The following is a 21,657-nucleotide window of genomic DNA, read 5'->3' on the forward strand; positions in this document are numbered from 1 at the left end:
TCGTTACTTGAAGACAAATTTTAAACTCCGTATTTTTCATTGCAACTTCAAGTGTAGGATAATCCAAGTGGTCTGGAAGAATAAGAACTGTAGTGATCTAACGTGTCACGGCAACAACGATTTTCAGTCACATTTATTGTAGTATATTTAAAATATGTTCTATTTAAAAATTGCTTAACTGTTCTACATCATTTTATGGAATTGATTTTTTTTATCTGTTATCCGTAATAAAGAAAACGTTGAATTTAATTTGTATTCTTTGTCTCTGTTCGGTATATACGAGGATAGATCGTACACAGCAAGATCGTTTACAGCGAGAAAGGGAGCAGCAATCGGTTTCGTTCTCCACTTCTATCTATTTGATGACGGGTGCTGACGACGCTGTGCGACGGTGACGTCTTACTTCGAGTTAGACTCTCAATATGTATACGCGTTCACGCCTTTTCGTTGTTTTGCTTTAGTACTAAGTTTTTTTAGTTCGATTTCGTTTTTATATTAACAAGCTCGACGATATCAATTAAATCTCAATGGGTTATAGGTCCAACGCGCTTCCATTACGTGCTGAAACTTTTCTGGATCTTTAGGTACTTGGTGGAATAACTCGCGAGTGAAGGTGCTGATAAGTTTGAGAGTTGTTTTTAGTTGAAAGGTTGGAAGTGTTTGATTGTATTCTGACAAGGTCCTTGTTCCCGCGCAACAGCAGTTCGAGTTGAAAGAATGGCTGAATCAGTTGGAAAGAGTTTTAGTTTACCCAAATCGAGAGACAAGAGAATCACTACGCTGTTTCTGTTTCTCCAAGTCCAGGAGCTAAGGATATCCAACGACTATCCAAATGAAGCCTTTTATCTAGAATTGTATGAGGTGGGATACGTTTGTATTAGAAAATCATGCGGTTTTAAATATGAAATAGGTAACATTTTGAATGAGTAAACAAGCTTGGATATAAAAATCCTATTTTTAAATAAATAAATATGTACATATTAAAAAATTTTTAAATGCATGCGATTTAGTTTCAAATAATTGTGTTGGCCGAAACATGCAATATAGTGTATGTTGTTGTTGCTACACTGTATATGCTATAAGATCACAGACTGGAAAATCAGATGGAACAATGAGTATTGTTCTTTTTATTGCTGTTCATTAATTGAGCACATGCTTAATATAAATTTGCTATATGTGATCGACTGCTTTAATTTAATTGTTGTTCACTAAAATCAGGCATCACATTTATAAAACTGCTTATAGATGATTCTTTGATCGAGGAGCAACTTTTGGAGTTCATAAAACAGGAGAGATCAAGAGGAATCACACTGAAGGGATGGCTTCAACTACAGAGCTTTCCCCGAGTTAATACGAGGAGCCTGGATCCCCTAAGCTGGAAAGTGGGAAAGAAATGCCTGACGGTGGGCTGGCTACGAAATTTAATTGTGTTGATACAGGTAGAGTATCGGAGGAATAAAGCTGGAAGGAGAAGGTCGAATCGCAAATGCGACGTAAATTCACCCTAGTTATTAAAATGAATCAACCTGTAAAACTGGATTTGAAATCGAATAAAATTCTTCAGGGAATGAGGACAAATAAATTTGAACATTTTTCGATTAATAGAACCGATAAAAATGTTGAATTTTCAGAAATTATTGACAAGATGGACAAGTTGGAAAGGGAAAATCAAGAGCTGCAATTACAGATCGAAACGAAATGTAATTATGTACACGACGACGTATCTCTAGAGCTCATTGAATACAAATATACAATGAATAAGAGAATTAGCTTAATAGAGGAGAAGTTAGTTCACTGAGCAGACAAAGATGCTTTGTAATTAAAAGCGCAGATAAACAAAGCTGGAACAACTCAAATCGGATCGCTGAAAGAGACGACAAATGATTCTATGATACAAAGTAACACTACTGCAGGTGTAAGTAAAGAATTTATAGAAAAAGTAGTTCGGAAGGAAATAAGTAAGATCAATTCAAATCATGAAAATAGAAATATCCATAATCGAATTTTTGTTAAAGTAAATCCTCGTGAAAATCACATTCGACAAGAATACAAATTGACACGAAGCTTAAATGTAGATACATTTATAGATTATTTAGGCTCGGATATTGACTCTTTCTGATTTGTTGTACATAATTGATAGGAATGCAGGATCGGTGCAAATAACTGATGAAGCCAAGCTAGAAAAAGAAAGTTCGAGATCGAGATATTATAATAAACAGGATAGATATAACGCATTATGATAAAGTGTCAGATATTCGCGATTCTAACGAGATTATTAAACAAATAAAATGTATAAAGGAAAACGAGATAAATATGACTACTACAAGCTTGAGAAAACAGCTGTATAATATAAGATATAATCTTAATAAGGAAAAGGCATCTGCATTTTAGAGTAGAGTTGATAATGTAGTTCGATTGTATAATAAATTGCCCGATAAACCTCCATTGTCCGAAATAGAAATACGGGACGCGTTCTTTGAAGCAATTGTTGTAAACTTGCCTACTGTCAGGAAGTCTGAGTTTTTTAACAAAAATGCTACAGGCAAGTTGTTAACATTGGATCAACTAAAGGATTATATTATTCAACAAGAATCAGTTCGATCGGGATTTAGAAAAAATAAACCAGGAAACATGGTTTGTTAAGTTCGATGATAAGAATAAGATCTTTGAAGCGGAGGGTGAGAATCGGAAGAGTTGTCGAGTTTGTCGATACTTAATACACACAAGAAGCTTGGGCCTTAAGTTCGAAGGAAAGTTTGATGACTTGTAAGGTTTTTCAGATGAAAGGTTTACTGATTGTAAGGATTCAATTACATTAAGTGGATTTATAATCAAACTATACGGTGATACAGTGTCATGAAAAACCCATAAACAATCTTATGTTGCCCTCTCAACCTGCCAGGTTGAGTATATGGCAATGAGTGAGACTTGTCAGGAAAAAGTTTTCTTCCAAAATTCGCTAATTCTGATTACGGAAAGGTCAATTTTGCCCATGACTCTTTAGTACGACAACAGAGCTGCTGAGGCTAGCACTCAGATAGGTAGTACGAATAAACACAGACACATGACTGAAGTTCGAGAATATTATGTCCAAGAATGCGTAGCCAGAAATCTAATAAAAATGAGTTGGATTAAGCTTAAACAACAAATAGCTGATATGTTCACAAAGCTCTTAACTTTTGAGTTGCATGCTAGATTGACTATATTAATACTAAATAATGAATTGAAATATTAATGTTGATATATTCTTCTTATTTTGTTCCAGACGCTAAATCATAAGCTCGGCGGCAATGTCATACCTTTGCTTGGGAGAGAATGTTGGGTATATACAAGCATAGATCGCACACAGTGAGAGAGAGCAGCAGCAATCGCAAGCAATCGGTCTCGATCTTCCCTCCTTTCTATCTAACGACGGGCGCCGACGGCGCTGTGGCGACGATGAAGTATTTTCGTTGTTTTGCCTTAGCACTAAGTTTTTTAGTTCATTTTCGTTTTTATATTAACAAGCTCGACGATATCAATTTTAATAGTCTCATGTCATTTCTATTAAGAATACACAATAACTATCATGTCATGCTTTTATTCCTGTTAATGAAAAACATATTATATTATATTATATTAAATATCTCGTACTGAGTGTAATTTTATAGAATATAGGAATAAATATATGCGAAAATATGTTCTAATCCAGAGTTTTTTAATGTGTTCAATTAATTTTAATCAGTCGATCATGTAGTTTTAGTATTATTGAAAATGTAGTTTTGCTCAAACGCTCAATAGAACAAAGTGGCAAAGTAATTTGGACTTTCATATAACTATTCTTTTACCCTACATTTCGATTTAAGTTAATTTTTATTTAAGACTATAATAGTAGTATTTCTGACAACACAAGACTGATTATTTCAACAATGACTCGCATATTAAAGTCACTTAAGCTTTGGATAGAATAGTTATTATTAGTTCTAAATAGTGAAAGATGAGCAAAGAGACACGACATGTTTGTTTGTAATGAATATTCAACTTTTTTAAAAAGTCCAAATTAGTTGAAGATCGGAAGCACACAAATAAAGGCAAAGTCATCAATACATAGTTAATTTTGCGATAGAACAATAAAGTACCAACATATTACAGTACATTTTTATTTGCCGACATTCTAGTTTAGATGTAAGCGTATTTTTGTCCATTACATTTTAAAGTCTTTACCTATTAATCATTGTTTAAATGGTCTTGTATACGCCGGAATTCAGTTAAAAGTTACGTAAAAACTGTCAATAATAATTAGTAAATGTTCACATTTTTCTTCGTATTGATTATCAGATAACAAATAATATTGATATTCTCGATATATTAAATAAACAGAATAAAATTTGAGCGAGAGTGATTAGAATATTGAAGTGATTTTATTATACTATCGACTAGCAACACAATTATACACATAGATTGCTCTGCATTTTATGTGATGCAAAAACCTTTAATTAATAACTCAATTTGTTCAGAGGAAGCTAGTATGTTCTAAATGTTGCTCAGACTATTCATGTAGATTCGATTGTTGATTCATCATGTCAACGATGAGAGCACTGTTACGTATGACATAGCTGATTTGAAAAGCTACAATGAACATAATTGATGAGATTTGAATAAGATTGAGCTTGAAATTGTATGTGTGTAATATTTACTAATAGGAAGTTTTCCATATTCATGATATAAAATCCTCCGGCGGTGAAATAAAAAGGTTCCATACTACGTTGCATGATAAACATCAAAAGTTTTTGGCATTCGATGGAGCAGTTGTACCATTCATTATTATACCTGAAATTAAATATTTAATCGCTCATTATGTTTTGCTTTTGAAATAAATCACGTACGCCGCAAAAAATACGTCATTGCTGCTATCAATCATCTTCTGTCCAGGCCAGCTTAAATAAAACATGTGTATAGTAAATCCTATGCTGAGCAAGAGGGCTCTGAACAGTAGCACCGGCTTTTGGAAACTCAAGAGAATCTACACGCAAATAAAAGAACAAATACCAAGAATTTAATTCAACAGCCAGCATGTACTTTTAGAATTTTACGTACAGTAACTACTGCTGCTGCAAGTACTAATACATTGGCAATCATAACAGCCAACAAACTTGAAGAATATGATAATTCTAAAATGTGACTGAAACTATAACCAGCGATTAATTTTATTCGTTAAATCATATTTTTTTCTATGGTATAACTGTTTCGAAAACTCATCGATAAAATTATGAAATAAACTTAACTTCAAAACTTTTTCATGAAGTTCAGCAGATTTGATAATCGCTTCATAAGCGGCGTCGTTCGTCCGATAACTAATTAATTTCAATTTGTTGTTCCATTCTGTTGCACATGCTAAGCGTTGCCTGAAAATTATGAATCAATTTTTATAATGCAAAAGGTTTAAAATTTACGTGTTTCAATAAACAACTATATGACTGGACTAAACTTATAAAGACCAAAATTTCTAAAAGATATAAGTAAAATATCTATATATTACTTACTTAACCACGTCAAATAAACCGATACACTGCTGTATACATACTGCGTATGTCGAATCAATTGTAAATATCAAAGGTATACTTGCAAGAATAGTAAAAGTTTCGAATAAATAGATAGGGTAATAATATTCTTCTCTATCTACGAAATACTCTCCCTCGAGTACAAACATTAGCGGTTGAGATTTATCAAAAATATGATAAGCGAATGGTAAAACCAAAAATAATAAACCAGCTGGCACCATATAGCCTGAAATAATAATCACTTCAATAGTGCGTTGATAAAATATATCTAAACTAATCAATGTATTCGATCAAATATATATCTAACCAATATAACAAATTGTTAATAATCTTCCCAGTTCCGAAGATTCCTCAAGAATTTTCTTTTCAGTTTCATTTTTTAACATATTCCAATTTTTTACCATATTTGCGTACAAAAACTTCAACTGAAACAAAACAAAGTAATCATCAGGTCAAGTTATATTATCGGAATATATTATCGGAATATATTATCGGATCGCATTTGCGTTACCTTAGATTCTGAGAAGATCACTCCAAAAAATTTCATGCCTATTCCGAAAATATAAACTAAGGTTCCGACAGCTATGATTAACCTATCTGTATTTTTTCTCATTTGAACAGCTGCAATGATCTACAATAAAAGTTTAGAAATATCATCAGTCCTTGTTAATATAACATTTTTTAAACATACTAGATAATTAAACTAAATATATTCGTAATCCGCTTTGTTGTACAGATAAATACACCATTGATTTTATTTTCATTGGAGCATGGAAATTTCTTAATATTCAATATTACAATATTTATTTTCAAAGTTGTCGGTAAAAATTTTATGTTAAAATTTTTAATAAATAATATTAATGAATTAATAAAACCATTACCTATGATCATTAGACATTCAAAATCATCATTCAACTTTTATAAATTTCAAATCTAACGTAAATTATATTGCGTTTGTTAAGGTAGACAGCTTATGATTTTCATACTTGCGGCACTATAGAAATGATGAGGCTGGCCGTGATAACCATTCGAATTAAGATTTTTGTCATCTTGGTTTGGTAAGGCCATAATCCCAAAAATTTTAGCAAATTTTGATTGATAACAAAATAGCGACTGTTATAAAAATTCATCGCCTCTTGATCAGGCATATCTAGCAGCTTTTTAACATTTCTATGTCTTTCCATCATACTATTTTTTAATTTTAGTGTGCAAATAACAAGCGCCTTTTTGTTTTATCTTTTCTTAATTTACAACTCAAAAGATATGCACTGCCAGCTCCTTGCTTTAAATAGTGAAGCACTTCCTTGAACAGCGAAATTAATTAGGTTTCATTTAATGATGTTTAAATCTTTGCATTTATTATAATCATGAAAATAAGAAGTTGAAAATATTAAGTCAAATAAAAAGCTAATTTTCTTAAAAAGTAATAAGTTAAAAACAAAGATTTCAAAAGGAATTGATACCAATAGCTTTAGAAATTCTTTGTTATGTTATGAAATAGATTATGTCCATTGAAACATTTAATATATACAAAATATTTTGAATATAGTATTTTATATAAAATTATATGCATTAGTTGCACAAAGTTTAGGAAAAATTACTTGAAAAAATATTGTAGACATTTTTGAAGAAAGCAGAAAATCAAATTCAATAATTGTATTTATAGTCGCGAAATCATAAATTAGATATGTATATTTTTAGATCCCTGTGACCAAAACAAAATTTGGCTGGTAATAAACAGTGTACTAATGTCACATTAATATCACTCGATACTTGTCAAATATTACAATTACTCTTAGACTATTTGATGTTTCACGTAGAATACTGTAAGAAAAATTATTGCTATTAGTAATTTTCTAATAGCATTAACTCACTACATGATCGTGATTCGTTTTTGCTGTAGATGTAAAAATTGCCATGATTAGCTTGGATAGAAAAGGTCTATAAATTAATTAATTATATCTCTTTCAGATAAACCATTATAATAATATAATATCACTTCAAATTTTATGTAATTCATGATATAAAATCTTCCAGATTCAAATAAAAAGGATCCAGGTTATCCTACCATAAACTTTAAATGTTTCTAACTTTCGACAAATTCGTGCCGTACATTATCATAACTGACACTCGAAGTTTTTTTATTGTCTATCAATACAGATTGTTTTCCTTATTATCTAACCTAACCAAACATTGTACATTAAATTGTTACATGACATCTCTGCGGAAAAGAGATTTTCGCCACTAGCTTGCTATAAAATGAATTTCAGTAAAATCCCTGGGTGATGTTTATTATACATTTTTTGTAAATGTGATCGAGAGTCCCCTATTCGCATATATGCCGGGATCGCTCACTCTCTTAATATATTCCTCCCTCCCCTATACACCTTTTAACAAAGGTAAATCTCCACATAAGTAGGCTACAAAATCTGTAGATAGAGACGGATTGCAAATTTTTATATACGGGCAAAATTAGCGCTTGATAGTTACAATCCAAATGATCGTATCTGTACACACATACTTATTTACTATTAGAAAATCTAAAGATTTCAGTCTCTAGATTCTATCACCTATCGTGATATCCTCATCATATGTATACTTAAAAACTGATAATGCATAAATCTTTATCTATAAATAATAGCATTCAAACATATCAAACGTGAAATAAAAAATGACTTATAATATTTATCAAAAAAACAACAAACAACCTCTTCAATTTCCACAGAGATATTTAGTGTTGCAAATTTTAACATTTTTTTAATACTTACTTGATGGTTTCTTCCAAATCCATACACTACTGAATACTCACAGTATAAATTGCACCAATCATACTAAATATTGACATAGTTATAATATAGTGTGCGCTTTAAATAAATAGATGTGTGACAATAATGGTTTTATCTTTCTTCGTCCACTAAATATTCCTTGTCATAAATAAATATTAGAACTACGTTGACCATATTCAACCCTAATGATAGACTAACAAAAATTTGCACAGTTCCAATCACGTAAGCTGTAATTATTTTAGTATGCATGAAAATTACTAAAATTCGTTTTGTAAGCCATACCAATGTATAAATTAAATATTAATTTCAATTGGAATGATTGACTTTCAATCTCGAATAACGTTGCAAAAATATCCATCTCCACTCGGTTTCTTGAAACATTCTTCCAATTTCTTATACTTTTGCACATAAGCTTGAGCTGCAACGACGACAAACATTCGACGATTCTGTCAGAATGTGATCAAGTTCATATCTGTTTACCTTTTTTTGTATTATCAGCAGTGACAAATATCTCGAACTTATTAAGATAAAATAAAAGAATGTTTCCACACCTCCAATCAGCAGTTCTACATGCTCTCGATGATCAAATACACCGATCACCTACACGAGAATAAAACAATTTGAGAAGGTCTGTGTAATATATACACAGCATCTCAGTCAAATCCTATTAGAAACATGAGTTTTAAGTAAAGCTCAGAGCAAATTTACTGCTATATTTTAATCAATTGTAAAAGGCGATTTTAAACTAATATACAGAGCAATATATGTACACGAAAATACATAATTTACTCACTTGTGGTAATCCAGGAATGACGAGCAACATCGAAAGAATAATGCAAGTGACGAGTTTTGCAAATTTATTATAACACGAAGAAAACCTTGAGAATCTGAAAAATTGCATGCTAATAACAAAATAACAAGAGTTACGATGAGCTAAATAAAGCACATCGGATAATTCCAGAAAAAATATTTCGATCATTTCGCTACGAGAGCTCTTCATGCTATGGCCAGCGCAAAACAGTTTCTGTCCTTCACACTAGAATATTAACGGCCCTTTGAGCATAAGCAATGAAGAGAAATTGCGATTTCTCAGAGTCGCGAGTCAATTTGCATATGAAAACAGCTCTCTTTTCTTTCGTCAAGTCTCTGATCAAAGGGAAATATTGGTGACACGACCGCTAACGTCGGTAATTTTTTTTTATCGCGCCAGCTACTATCAATGAATTATTGATAAGTACCATCATTTATCCATGATGCCCTGACAGCGACGTTTTTATCACTGTCGAGAGATCTTACGGAGTTGTCAAACTACATCCAAGTTACTTTTTATTGCGAACATTACATCAACGTGTAAGATTTACTCTCTCCATGTACGTTTTTAACGCATATCTGGCTTCTATTTTCACTCTGTGCAAATACCGTTTTTATTTTTATTGTATACATAGATGAGTATATTAAGAATAAATATCATAAATATTGCAAATAATGTAGTGAAATGTGAACAAACGAACACGTTCATTAAGTTAATGTAAACTAATGTGTTGGTAATGGAATGATGCGTCGCGTTGAGTGAAGTGGAGGTTTAACATTCTATTAGCTAGTTGATCTTGTGACGTACGTTGATACACTATGCGATATAGGACAAAAAGCTTAATAGTGATTTACCGATGACTAGATTCCAATTGTAGTTCTAGATTTATTATGAACACAAAGTAAACAAGTGAACACATTAAGTGCATTTGAAATCCGAATTTCGGTGGTACTTGAAATGTGACTTTGTTCCATTTCAAACTGATAACAATATTCCATACACACATTGACTTGAATTACAACTCTTGCACATTGGATAAATATTTATCACTAGAATAAATCATTATTTTTAACGTTATTAACTAACTTTATTGAAACAAAAGTAGTATATTTTAAGATACGAATTTGACTATAAGTGAAGGTCTTATCCTGGATTTAATTATTGAACGATATATATATATATATATATATATAACGTCGATGATTGAAAAAGATTCAATTTCGAAGTAAATAATGAAAATATCAACGATCATGATGTAAAATCTTCCAGCTGGCAAATAAAAAGGTTCTATGTGGTTCGCGATTACAGTAAAAAATTTTCTACTATCGATAGAGCATTCGTGTTACTCATTATTATAACGGAAAATAGACGGATTAGATATTCCTTTCTTTAATATATTATTATTCATTGATTTTACATTGTTTTATTTAAATTACTAATTTAACTACTTGCTATAAACCCACACATTGCTGGACACACCTTGAAATCGAATCGATTGTACTGAATAAAGATAAGGTTACAAGGATAGTGCATGTTTCAAATAAATAAATGTAATAGTAAACGCTAAACTATCACTGAGATACCGCATGATATCAGGCGGTTTTATAATCAACACGGGAAAAAACTAATTATTTTCCACTTGAAATCTTATTGGATTATTTTGCTAAGTTCTATGCTTTCTAAAAAATTTAACAAATCAGTGCCTATCTGATATGCATGCTTAAAATTGCACAATTTCGAAAAATTTTGTTTTATAATTGTTTTATAATTACAATTATGAATTACATTTTTCTTAAACTGTTAAAGATACTTATTATATCTCACCCCGAATTAATTATTTTTATTTACATGTAGTCGCATAATAATATTTAAAAAAAAAAAACTTAATTCCTAAGTTGCACACAATGTTCATGTTAATTTGATAAGGCTTACAGTTAGTCTAAAGTTTACGAAAGTTGCGGCATAACGTAATTATAAGTTAATTATAATTACCGTAATTAATCTTACCGATATTGGCAACAATATCTGCTAAAGTAACAAAAAGTAAATAGAAAGGTTTCTATAAGGTTCCCGATCTATTTATTTTAATAGTGAGATAGTTTTTCTCGTAACAGAAAATTATTATGTTTGGCATTTCGTTCGAGTTATTAGAGGATCCTGGGACTTTTGGTACAGTGTATACCCTAAAGTTGAACACTCTCAGATCAGTAGAAAGTGAATGTGCGAAACAGTTTAATATGGTTTTTATAGAAATGAACACGTTGAATCGTTAGCAAAAATCGCGCTCAATTTTTCTATCCAATCAAAATATTATTATAACTATCTGTTATAAGGAAATAAATACTATTTCTGATTACAGCGCTACATGCACCTGAAAGATCACAAGATAATGTTAACTCAAGAAGTACTGTACTCTGAAAAGGACTGAACCCATAAGAATGATTTATTTTGCAAATACTCAGCAATGTCAATTACATTAACATAAACAATACTTTCCCAAGAATGCCAGTGTAAGAGCTGTATTGATAGAAACGGATTCTTTTTTCAATAACCAATAATTTTAAGTACTTTAAGAGTTATCCGGATTAAAAAAATCCCCTTCTAATAAATAGTTATCATTGACGATTATTCCAGGAAACATCCCATTTCTAATAATACAGCTCTTATTTTAAGGGTGCCGTTCCTCTTAAGAAGGTATATTGCCCCATAAATATGTAGATCTATGTTACCGACTGATCTTTCAGGAATATGTATAATCATTGTAATGAGAAATAATATTTATTCTTTAACAGATGGTTATAATATTTTGATTGGATAAAAAAAACTTCGTTAATTTTTGCTATCTATTCAACGCATTCATTTCTATCAAAACCGTATTAAAACACTACGTAGCTCCAATTTCTACTGATCTGACAGTTTTCAACATTTGGAATTATTTCATGAACAAAAATTAAATTACACGGAATTATAAATGAGTTTTGGTATGTTTGCCAATTTTCTTCTATAATTTTTCCAGGTTGATTTTCGTCCATTTCCCTCTGAATTCTTTCATCCGTATTTTAAATGCTATTGTAAAAAGCGTCATATTAATTACATATATATAAACTACCTAGAAATTTTATAAGCAAATAACTAAATGTTATTTCTGATCATTTTCATAAAGTAAAATAAAAATACGGAAGTTTACAACACAAATAATAAAACATTCAATTTGTAAAATTAGAAGTTGTTATACAAAATATTATTCATTTTTAATAATTTCAAGCACAATCGTATATTAATAAGTTTGTTGATTAATTTTTCATGATATACTGTGAATGAAGGATTTTTCATATTAAGACAAATGTTTAAGTAAAAACGTATATAATTTATTCATAGTAAATCGTTATAAAAAATCTTCATAATAGATTTATTGGTTTCCCGTCCATCTCTGACGAAATCACGCGCGGAACTCCCAGCATATGTAGAAGTTTCAAGATCCAAAGTATTGTGTTTCACCTCTATCGACAACTGTTGGTTCAGCTCATCCAGGTTGTGACCTATTACGAAAAAATTTTCATGAGAACACAAAATCAAATATTCATTGTCTTAATAGCTAATCTTACTTAACAATTACACCATGTTAGAGGTTCATAGAGAAAACTCTTTCAGATTTCGATGACGAGAGCATATATAGAAAAAGCGTATATCCGGGTAATATAAAAATTGCGTCAGCGCACGTTCACATTGAACGATTTTTTAATGTAATAAAAAATATTTTGTTTTAGTACCATCAATGGAAAACGCTTTACTCGATTAATTCATCTGAATGAACAAAAAAAAATTGTCGCTTAAGCGCTGTATATAATAAGCATCGCATTATCCGATCAATACGCGAGTGTCTTCTGAAATCGAAATTTTCGGAACGCATTTGTAAACCGAACGATTGATGGATAAACAAGTTGTCCACTATATTACTAAAAAATTATAAATATCTTCAACGATTTTTAACGCCGTATCGCGTAAACCAACAATCTCTGCGACGTAAACTAAAATTTTTGCATGTACCACGATCAGTTGGTGGAAAATCGCATTCACAAAATGAGACGTAATCGACGCGCGAATCGCCTATCGTGTCGCAATGATTTTGTATTATAAATGTGTGAGCTGATGAACGGAGATGCTTGTGCAATAAGAGTATCTCAATTCAAACCAACAACAACTATATATAAAGTTAATTGTGTCTTGAACGAAGACTCATTTGTTATCGGTAAACAATATCATGCTGTATAATTCATCAAATTCGTTGTCATAATTTATGTGTTTAATTGAACAAAAATTAAAAATAAAGTACAAGAAAAGCGATGATATAGTATAATAGCCACTTGTGTAGTCATATATGAGATAATCATTAACCGTCGAAAAATAAGATGCAAATCAAAAAAATCTGTTCATGAGATGTTCATTGTACAACTATAGAAGTCGAAAAAACGCACGCGTATTCTCATTTTTTGTCTCTTAAGTATCCAACATACCTTCGTAATCGCAAAGCCGCTGGGTCGCAAACGCATTCTCATCGCCAGCCTCGCATCGTATATATTTTTTTGTCAAAGAGCGCCCCGCAAGCGCCGTCGAATAGAGCTTTCAAGCGTAATACCTCTTGTGGATTAACGAAAGTGGAGTGAGCTCAATTGTACGCCGCTGAGGTGAATTTATAGCGCTTTGGTAGAGACTACTTTTTTGTTTTGTTTCGGTGCCGAGCTCGCTTCGCATATTCGCATATTGTGCACGCCAACTCAAAGCCAGACGACGAAGACAACGCAGCGCAAAGATTTCAAAGCGCACGCTTTAGCTCAGCTTTTCAACTTGCTGTCGACGCTGAAACTTATTCCTCGATGACTTGGGCTACCTATGCTTCTCTCGACTTTCATTAGTTTTACTCAAGAAACTCAACCGAACTCATTCAAATAAAAATTGCACGTTTATTTTTACAGAAAAATCAAGAAAAGAGACGACAAGAAAAAACTTTGAAAATTGATGTTAGTTATAGAGATGTGGATTAAAGTGCGAACTTGGTAATGACAAGGATAAGGTAATACAATTAACTACACTTCTTAAGGCTAAAAAAAGATACACGATTTCTTTAATGAAAGCAGATTAAGCATTTTCTCTCATTTTATTGAAGATTATTCAGTTTGAAACACTTCTTTCAGTTTCTTACATACATAAAAAAGAAAAGACGGAAATCATACATCAATCAACTCTATAAACACAGTTGTGTCCATAATATCAAATAACACTAAACTAGAAAGTAAAATAATATGAACTCAATTTTCGCTGTTAACACTCTAGATAAATTTATGTGTACCTCTCTAAAGAAGACAAAATTCTTATCTTGCTTTATATAAATCTTTTTTGACCATTACGTTACGTTCGCCGAAACGAATGCTCACATGTGCTTTCCTTTTCTTTAAAGTGTTTACAGTATTTTTTGTGTTTATGTGTCAATCCTCTTGTTTTTTTCTCAAAAAAATCAACAGTATAAAAATGTTAAATTTCTATTATAGAAGTCGAATGGTTTCTGTTCTCGTCCACATTCTGCTCCCACGCAAAATCTCTCGAATTACTCTTCACAAAACTTTTTAATGATTCTTGCATATATTTAATTCGTTATCCACACCCAACCATTGATCTAAGCTCTAATTCGATCGTCAGCTTCGTTTATACAATTAGTGTTGAATTTAGGCATTTATAGTTATATATTACACATGTAAACGAGTGAAACTGCAATAAGGTAAGCGGGCTGGTTTTTTTTTTCGAGAGGGACGTTGTGTATGTATGTAGATTTAAGTTCGCGCACATTAACCGCCTATGTATTTGTTTATCGGCAATTAAAACTTATTTTGCCATGTGTTGCGTGCGTGTTATTTATCGCTTATAAATGTAGGTACTTTCGATAAATTAGTACCTCGGAGGCATCGGTTCTGTCGGGCCTGGGAAGCTAAAAGTTTAAAAAAAATATGAAATCGCAGGATTAATTGTTATGATCCATTTTACTTAGTATAAGATGTAACTTTTTCGTTTGCACTTTTACAACTGTCTTGGATCGTTAAAGAACTTGCAATATTACTTTGCAGTCGAAATCGTACTTTTAATCACTGACGTTTTCTTCGATAATGTTTCCACAAAAAATGGATATAATTTTTTTTCAAATCAACTGTCACGGTTGAAAAAATCAGTGTTTAAAAGTAAGAATATGAAGAACGCAAACACGGTTGATTTAAATAATTTTTTTAAATAAATACAAATTAGTTGCTAAGAAATAAAAAGTAGTTTTTCCTGGGGATGATAATTCATCATTACAATCAAATATTTCAATAACCTCTAAATAAAAAATTTATAGCAATCAACGAAAACCAAATCAATTATGTGTTATTTTTACGAGTCGCTTTTTGGATTGATCAATCGCTTAGAAGTCGCATTCGCAATTTACAAGCTTTTATGTTGATAACGCATTCGGTAGTTCTTTTTGTAGAAGCGCGCTCGCGTAGTACGCATCTCTCGTGAATGAATTTTAGTGTACAGATAGCAAAACCAGCGCATTCCCTTTATCAAAGCTTTGATTTTTTTCTATATTTATGCAAGAATTGGGAATAACCACATAGATATTGCTATGTGTACACTTCGAATTCGTTACATCTTATACTTACTGGAATACAGCAGTAAATTAGTATCGCTTAACGCATTCGTTTTTACGCTTAATCGGAATCAACAGCTTGTCGAGTTTATAGTGACACGACGAAACGCAAAAGAAACGAGAGCGCAAGGTTAATTGTTAGCTTAAAAAATCCTTTTCGCACTCTTTGATCTTTCATAACTTTACATCAAAATGTTTTGCAATACTCATAAACCGCCATTGTATTTTAGTAAGTATAAACTATGTGTTACTTACCGACCACCACCACGTGGGGGTCCATATGGATCTGCTCTTTCATATCCCTCTGTGTACCTATGTCAGAAAAAAAAAAAAAAAAAAGTTTTAATACATAGTATTGAGTTATTGTACTTTCACACATTAAATCAAATCAAATGTAAGCAAGCTTGATTTAAAAATGTTATTTATCAACAAAGAAACTGACAATTTTTGCCAAATGAAGCAATGAATGTGAATCAAGATATTTTTTTAACTAACTTGAAATAATACAAAATTATTGTGTAGAAGCTTTTAACCAGTAATAGCATGCTATTCAGTTTTAAAGAGACATGTCATAAATGTTGCCTTTACTGAGGATTGCAATGGATTAAAACCGCTCATTTTTTATTGTTAAGAAAAACATTGTTTATTTATTATCGATAAATTTGAGACAGTGCAAACAAATGCATCGTGTACAAAAGCCCAGTGAAAATCTTAAATTTTAAAACTCAACGCACCCTCCAACTTGGTATCCACCACTAGGAGGAACAGTACCTCCAGCTCTTCGACTGAACATATCTGCTTGTGGTCCAGGACCAGGAGCATTATAACCAGTAGGTCCTGCAGTATTGTAGTTTGGTGCTCCACTCATTGGTCTACGCAAAGTTAAATTTAATTTTATTATTAACTCATCATTGAATTTTAAATCAAACACCAAGCACTAAGCTAGATTAAATTACATATTGAAATTAATAATACTTTATCTATTACTTCCCTATTACAATACATAATTTAATCTAGCTTGGGAGAACCAAGCTACAAACTGACTACTTTGTTGTACAATACTGTGGCATCAACTTATATTTCAGTTAGACACTTATACATTCAAAACTTACAACATAATATTTTTATGAAAGCAGCAAAATAAATGAAATAAATGTAAGAGAAAAAAAAAAGAAAAAAGAATTATGAAAAGATACCTACCCAACTTCACCATATCCACCGCCATAGCCACTAGCTGCAACACCACCACTGCCATTCCTCATAGGACCAGCAGCTGTTCTGTCGTAATCAGCACGCGGTGCATATGCGTCGGCCCTGCCGGCGGCAAAATTATCGGTGCGACCATATTCGACAGGACCTGGGGCTGCTCTATTGAAGTCACCGGCCATGCCACCACCAGCCACAGAGTAATCACACACTGTTTATCGAGAATAACCCGCTTTAGATTAAAAAACAAAGTCCCTCTCTCTCTCTACAATCATACATTCTTGTACTACAATGATAACCATTGCAAAACAATAACCTACTAGGATGGGGTTGGAATTACTGGGTTTGGAATTGTGATGCATTCAACTAATTAAAGTGTGAACAAGTAGAAAATGATTAATGTCAAAAATCTCGTTTTTGGAAATAGTTTTGGAAAGATTAGTCAATTTGATTAATAATAAGATTCTACTTAGTCATCACTAATCTAACATTTTTGTAAGAATGATTGAGCACAATCATTTAGAAAAGATTTAGAAATAGTACATTACGATACAAGTGCGGGAAAATAGATTCTTGTCTCCTGTGGCGTTTACGCTCGAGCGAAGCGAGGGTGGAAAGGTACACGAGACGAGAAACTCTTTCCCGAACATGTGCCGTACCGTATTTTTTGATACGACGTGTGGAAAGTGCAATTTTCAACGCACGTCTTTTGCTCAGCGTGCGGGAAAAACGCACTTCCCGCACGGAGAGTCGAAAAGAAATAAACAAAAATCTTTATTACTTGGGAATTCTCCTCGATTTGCGTAGTCTGTTCGAGCGCCAAATTCAGCCGTTCTACCATAGTCCTGTCTGCCATAATCGACAGCACCTTGGGGACCATAGCCTCCAACCGCACCACCAGCAGGTCCATAACCACCCATCGGTGCCGTGGAAGTGTATCCCATGGCAGCGCCTCCGACATTCTGACCATAACCACCTCTGTCGTTATAGCCACCACTGAAGTCGTTTCTGCCACCGAAGTCACCTCCACCACGATTGTAGTCTGTGTATCCGCCACCGCCTGCAGCTGTACCGTCATAGCCTACGTTGTGGATCGGTAGCACTGTAATTAATGAACCGAGCGATGCCTCATTGCTTACTATTTAACTTAGCTCGTTTAATTGAGAGGCAGTTAGGCTTTTTTCTACTTGCTTTTCTTTTATTTCATATTTAAGACCCTAACTATCGTCTCGATTCTTAGTCACTTGACTTTTTCAGAAAACAAGTTGGTTTTTATTCGGACTAGTTTTATTGAAATTCTACTCTAAATCTTGTAATGTGGTATTTCGTACGACGAAACATCCGACGATTTATTAAGCTCTCATAACAAGGTAGATTATTACACGGGTTTAAACGTTCGTATAAATGTACAATGATACAGCGAGATGATGTTAGTTTTCTTATACATGACTTATGCGATAGAAACTGAATGATTTTCAAAACTATATGACAATCTATTAATTATAGAAAAAATGATTGCTAAATGATGATAAATGAAAGCCATGCAAGTGATTTGAAAAAAAATTTTTAACAAGCATTAAAAATCATTTTCATGACCAGATGACAAATTATGAATGAAAATGAAAGCTCAACATTTCAGTATATATAATGCCAATATATATGTACAACAACAATGTAAGCTTAGATGATTAAACAAATTTCTTTCATGTATAATCAACTACTTCATATTTTATGATTACTAATGCAGAAGTTTAAACAGTGAGGCTGAATAGAATGAAAAAAGTTACAAAAAATGAGGCTATTTCTATAAGCTACACCAAAATTGGCAAAAAGATTGCCTTAAAATCAAGATGAGCATGCTAAATATTTATTTTAACAAATGAAAAAAGTTTAATGGGGGTAAATATATGATTAGTATAATAAACTACAAACGTTTAAACGCGGGGTAATAATCTACGTAATGAGTTGAAATAGGCAAATCTCGTGCTCGGCCAAAGATGCCAAGATTTGACGTAATGACAAAGAAAATCATCATGATCATTGTCACATGATGCTTTCAAGAGTTAACGGAACGACGCGGTGTATTTCAACAAACCTCTCCTGTCGTTATACGGACCGGGACGAGTATCGCGGCCTCCATCTCGTCCTCCTCTGCCGCCTCGCATGGGACCACCACGTCTGTCGTCTCGACGGCCCCTCGACTTGCCCGTAGACTGCTCGACGTTGATGGTTGCGCCTTTGAACACGGTGTTGTGCAGATTTTTTATCGCCTCGGCTGCATCCTCCTCGCGGGCCATGTGCACGAAACCGTAGCGGTTCATCACATCGCACTCGGTCACCTCGCCGAAGCGCAGGAACAGGTGGCGCAACTCGTCACTACGGCAATTCTCTGGCAGCCTACCCACGAAGATCTTTGTCTTCCTCTGAAATACGCACTCACCGTTAGCTCAACCTACTCGTATTCCAAAACTTGTACGATTTACGTGCATAAAAACAAATGTCTGTCTCTTAATGAATTCGACCATGTTCTTACGTAAATGAAAAAGCATGGTGTCTGTTCAAGATTTTTATTCTAGCTCAACTGTTTAAAAATTAAGCCAATTACATTTTATCAATAAAATAAGATGCAAGACTGTTGAGCTAATATTACTATTTGCTACAATAGAATGACATGGAAAACAACAAAATGTTAAAAGAAAAACAAATAATTTTTAAGTTTTTAAAATCATTCAATTAAACCAAATAAAGTATATTTTTTCTTACCGGTGAGCTGGGTGATACCATTTTCTGAAACAGAAAAAATACAATAGTTAATAATTTTAATATTAGAATGAAAATACTTAAACTACTCCTATTGAAAATTCATTACTCTTAACTCGGTTATAAGCGACATTACTTCCATGTCGGAAGTCACTGATTTTTTTTTGTTATATTTAATTGACCGGCATTTCATTAAGCTAAAATTGAGAAAAGGTCGACAAGCTAACCTCTTCAAAAGCGAACGAGGCCGGGAGCGTACATAACGAAATCATATTGAGGCGGCGACGACGAAAACGATACAAAAACAAGAAATGAACTGCACGCAAACACTATTTTTCTTTTCTTACAGTAATGCCGGCTTATAAAACATGAGCTAGCACGCCAATTGCGCTATCAAAGCAACATCAAAGACGATGTTACCTACGAGTGAACTGAATACGAGAAACAAGCGAGAGCGTATATATGCGCTATATGATATTTAACTATTGATTTTATCGTCGAAGCTGAATCACTTTGCACAGGAGTCCACGTACTCGATTAAAAAAAAAACAATCGTCGACCGCTAAAATAGAATCCACCGTCGAGCTATATTTTTAAATCGTAAAGTAATAAACAGCACGACTGCCATTATAATTACTATTGCAAGTGAACAAGAAGCTTAAATTTCAAACAATATATTTAACGCTTATATAGAGTAAAAGCTAATTTTCTACTTACCAGATTGTTCATTTTGGAGTCAACGAAAAAACAATGGCAAAGTGGAAGATCGTCCAACTGCTTGGTCCGGCGCGTGAGTCAGGCACCTTAAGTGGGAAAGAGATAGAAGAAGCGTAAGCGAGAGAACGACGCGACGCCACAAACACGCGCGCGACACGCACACGCTGAACGAGAGACGGAAGAAAGAGACAGAGAAAGAGAGAGCCAAAGAGGAGCAACGAGGGGAAAGATGCGCCAAACGTTTGTCGATAAACGACACCCTTACCGAGCACATCAACCCTGTAGACATCACGAATTCACATTCATTCGTGGTGTCTGAAGTAATTACTTGTAATAATCGAGTCAGCACTTCCTTTACATCCTTTTGCTCCTACTCCCTTACCGCCCTTTGAAAATTACGGATGCCGGGAATCACTCCTTAAGCGTGTGTGCGTCCGCGCGACTTCAACGAAAAATTTACATCATTATTATTATAAAAAGCTTACTTGCTGGCTCGATGCGACGGCTTTTTTGTGGATTCGGAAATGTATGCGCGCGTGAAAAAAGACGCGAGCACCGTTCCAACGAAAAGAGACACGCACACTTGCTACTGACGAGGAACTACCGCCGCCGAAGAGGTGGACTAATGGCGCCGCCGGAAGTGCTGCTTGCGCTTTCTAGCGCTGTCTCTCTCATTTCCATTGGTCGGCTTCGCTCACTCAAGCGCGCCGCCGCGTGTCTTGTGACGCCGGTTACGAAAAATTTCCAATCCGTAATTTTTCAGTTTTTTACGATCCTATACATGTATAGAATCATTTACACTAATTAAAAAATTGTTAAGATTGTGGTCTTGCATATTTTCGATCCAAACTCTTGGATTAAAATTTTTTTAGGTCTATTTATTGATCAAAGTCATGATTTCTGACGATATTTAGAAACGTGGTAGTGGCGACTGGCGGTATCAAGGTTGACACAAAAATCCGGCCCACATGTGCAATGCTATATATGTAACTGTCATACATACTGCGTAAATGATTTTTCATTGTTATTTTTTAACTTATTGCTTTATAAGAATACCCGCATCAATGTAAGTTAATAAATATCGTCTTAATTAAGTATTTAGAGCTAGAAATTGTTTTGCTCGAACACAATCAATTTTTTTTAAGGTACTGAATTTTTTGT

The 21,657-nt window shown here is 33.2% G+C and overlaps 3 protein-coding genes across 11 annotated transcripts; all 3 read right to left on the reverse strand.

Annotated features, from left to right (window-relative positions):
- Positions 1-4,404: 4,404 nt before the first annotated feature.
- On the reverse strand, positions 4,405-6,676 carry LOC131670394 (odorant receptor 67a-like). 3 transcript variants are annotated; one of them, XM_058945963.1, is made up of 9 exons: positions 6,527-6,676; positions 6,052-6,171; positions 5,848-5,965; positions 5,523-5,766; positions 5,265-5,384; positions 5,077-5,167; positions 4,866-5,002; positions 4,677-4,809; positions 4,405-4,608 (listed from the first exon to the last, which is right to left on the reverse strand). In XM_058945963.1, exons 1-9 carry the CDS (start codon positions 6,668-6,670, stop codon positions 4,558-4,560), a joined length of 1,158 nt encoding a protein of 385 aa, XP_058801946.1. In that variant the 5' UTR covers positions 6,671-6,676; the 3' UTR covers positions 4,405-4,557. The 3 variants fall into 3 exon arrangements, with proteins under 3 accessions (XP_058801946.1, XP_058801948.1, XP_058801947.1); XM_058945964.1 differs by lacking the exon at positions 4,405-4,608 and having other exon boundaries at positions 4,704-4,809; positions 4,880-5,002; XM_058945965.1 differs by lacking the exons at positions 4,866-5,002; positions 5,077-5,167.
- An 862-nt stretch (positions 6,677-7,538) lies between these two features.
- Positions 7,539-9,237, reverse strand: LOC131670395 (uncharacterized). Its single transcript, XM_058945966.1, has 4 exons — positions 9,120-9,237; positions 8,807-8,926; positions 8,609-8,744; positions 7,539-8,553 (listed from the first exon to the last, which is right to left on the reverse strand). The coding sequence occupies exons 1-4, from the start codon at positions 9,225-9,227 to the stop codon at positions 8,438-8,440; spliced, it is 480 nt and encodes a 159-aa protein (XP_058801949.1). The 5' UTR covers positions 9,228-9,237; the 3' UTR covers positions 7,539-8,437.
- Positions 9,238-12,508: 3,271 nt separating this feature from the next.
- On the reverse strand, positions 12,509-21,138 carry LOC131670385 (heterogeneous nuclear ribonucleoprotein A3 homolog 2-like). Of its 7 annotated transcripts, none has more exons than XM_058945950.1 (9): positions 20,982-21,138; positions 20,497-20,582; positions 19,783-19,806; positions 19,115-19,442; positions 17,801-18,121; positions 17,014-17,230; positions 16,548-16,685; positions 16,069-16,125; positions 12,510-12,676 (listed from the first exon to the last, which is right to left on the reverse strand). In XM_058945950.1, exons 2-9 carry the CDS (start codon positions 20,506-20,508, stop codon positions 12,661-12,663), a joined length of 1,113 nt encoding a protein of 370 aa, XP_058801933.1. In that variant the 5' UTR covers positions 20,509-20,582; positions 20,982-21,138; the 3' UTR covers positions 12,510-12,660. The 7 variants fall into 7 exon arrangements, with proteins under 7 accessions (XP_058801936.1, XP_058801933.1, XP_058801932.1 ...); XM_058945949.1 differs by lacking the exon at positions 12,510-12,676 and adding an exon at positions 14,249-15,117 and having other exon boundaries at positions 17,801-18,100; XM_058945951.1 differs by lacking the exon at positions 12,510-12,676 and adding an exon at positions 14,250-15,117 and having other exon boundaries at positions 17,801-18,100; positions 19,136-19,442.
- Positions 21,139-21,657: the final 519 nt, after the last annotated feature.

This window comes from Phymastichus coffea, unplaced genomic scaffold, assembly GCF_024137745.1.
Source record: "Phymastichus coffea isolate CEN01 unplaced genomic scaffold, Cenicafe_Pcof_1.1 PCOF00110, whole genome shotgun sequence".
Lineage (NCBI taxonomy): Eukaryota > Metazoa > Arthropoda > Insecta > Hymenoptera > Eulophidae > Phymastichus > Phymastichus coffea.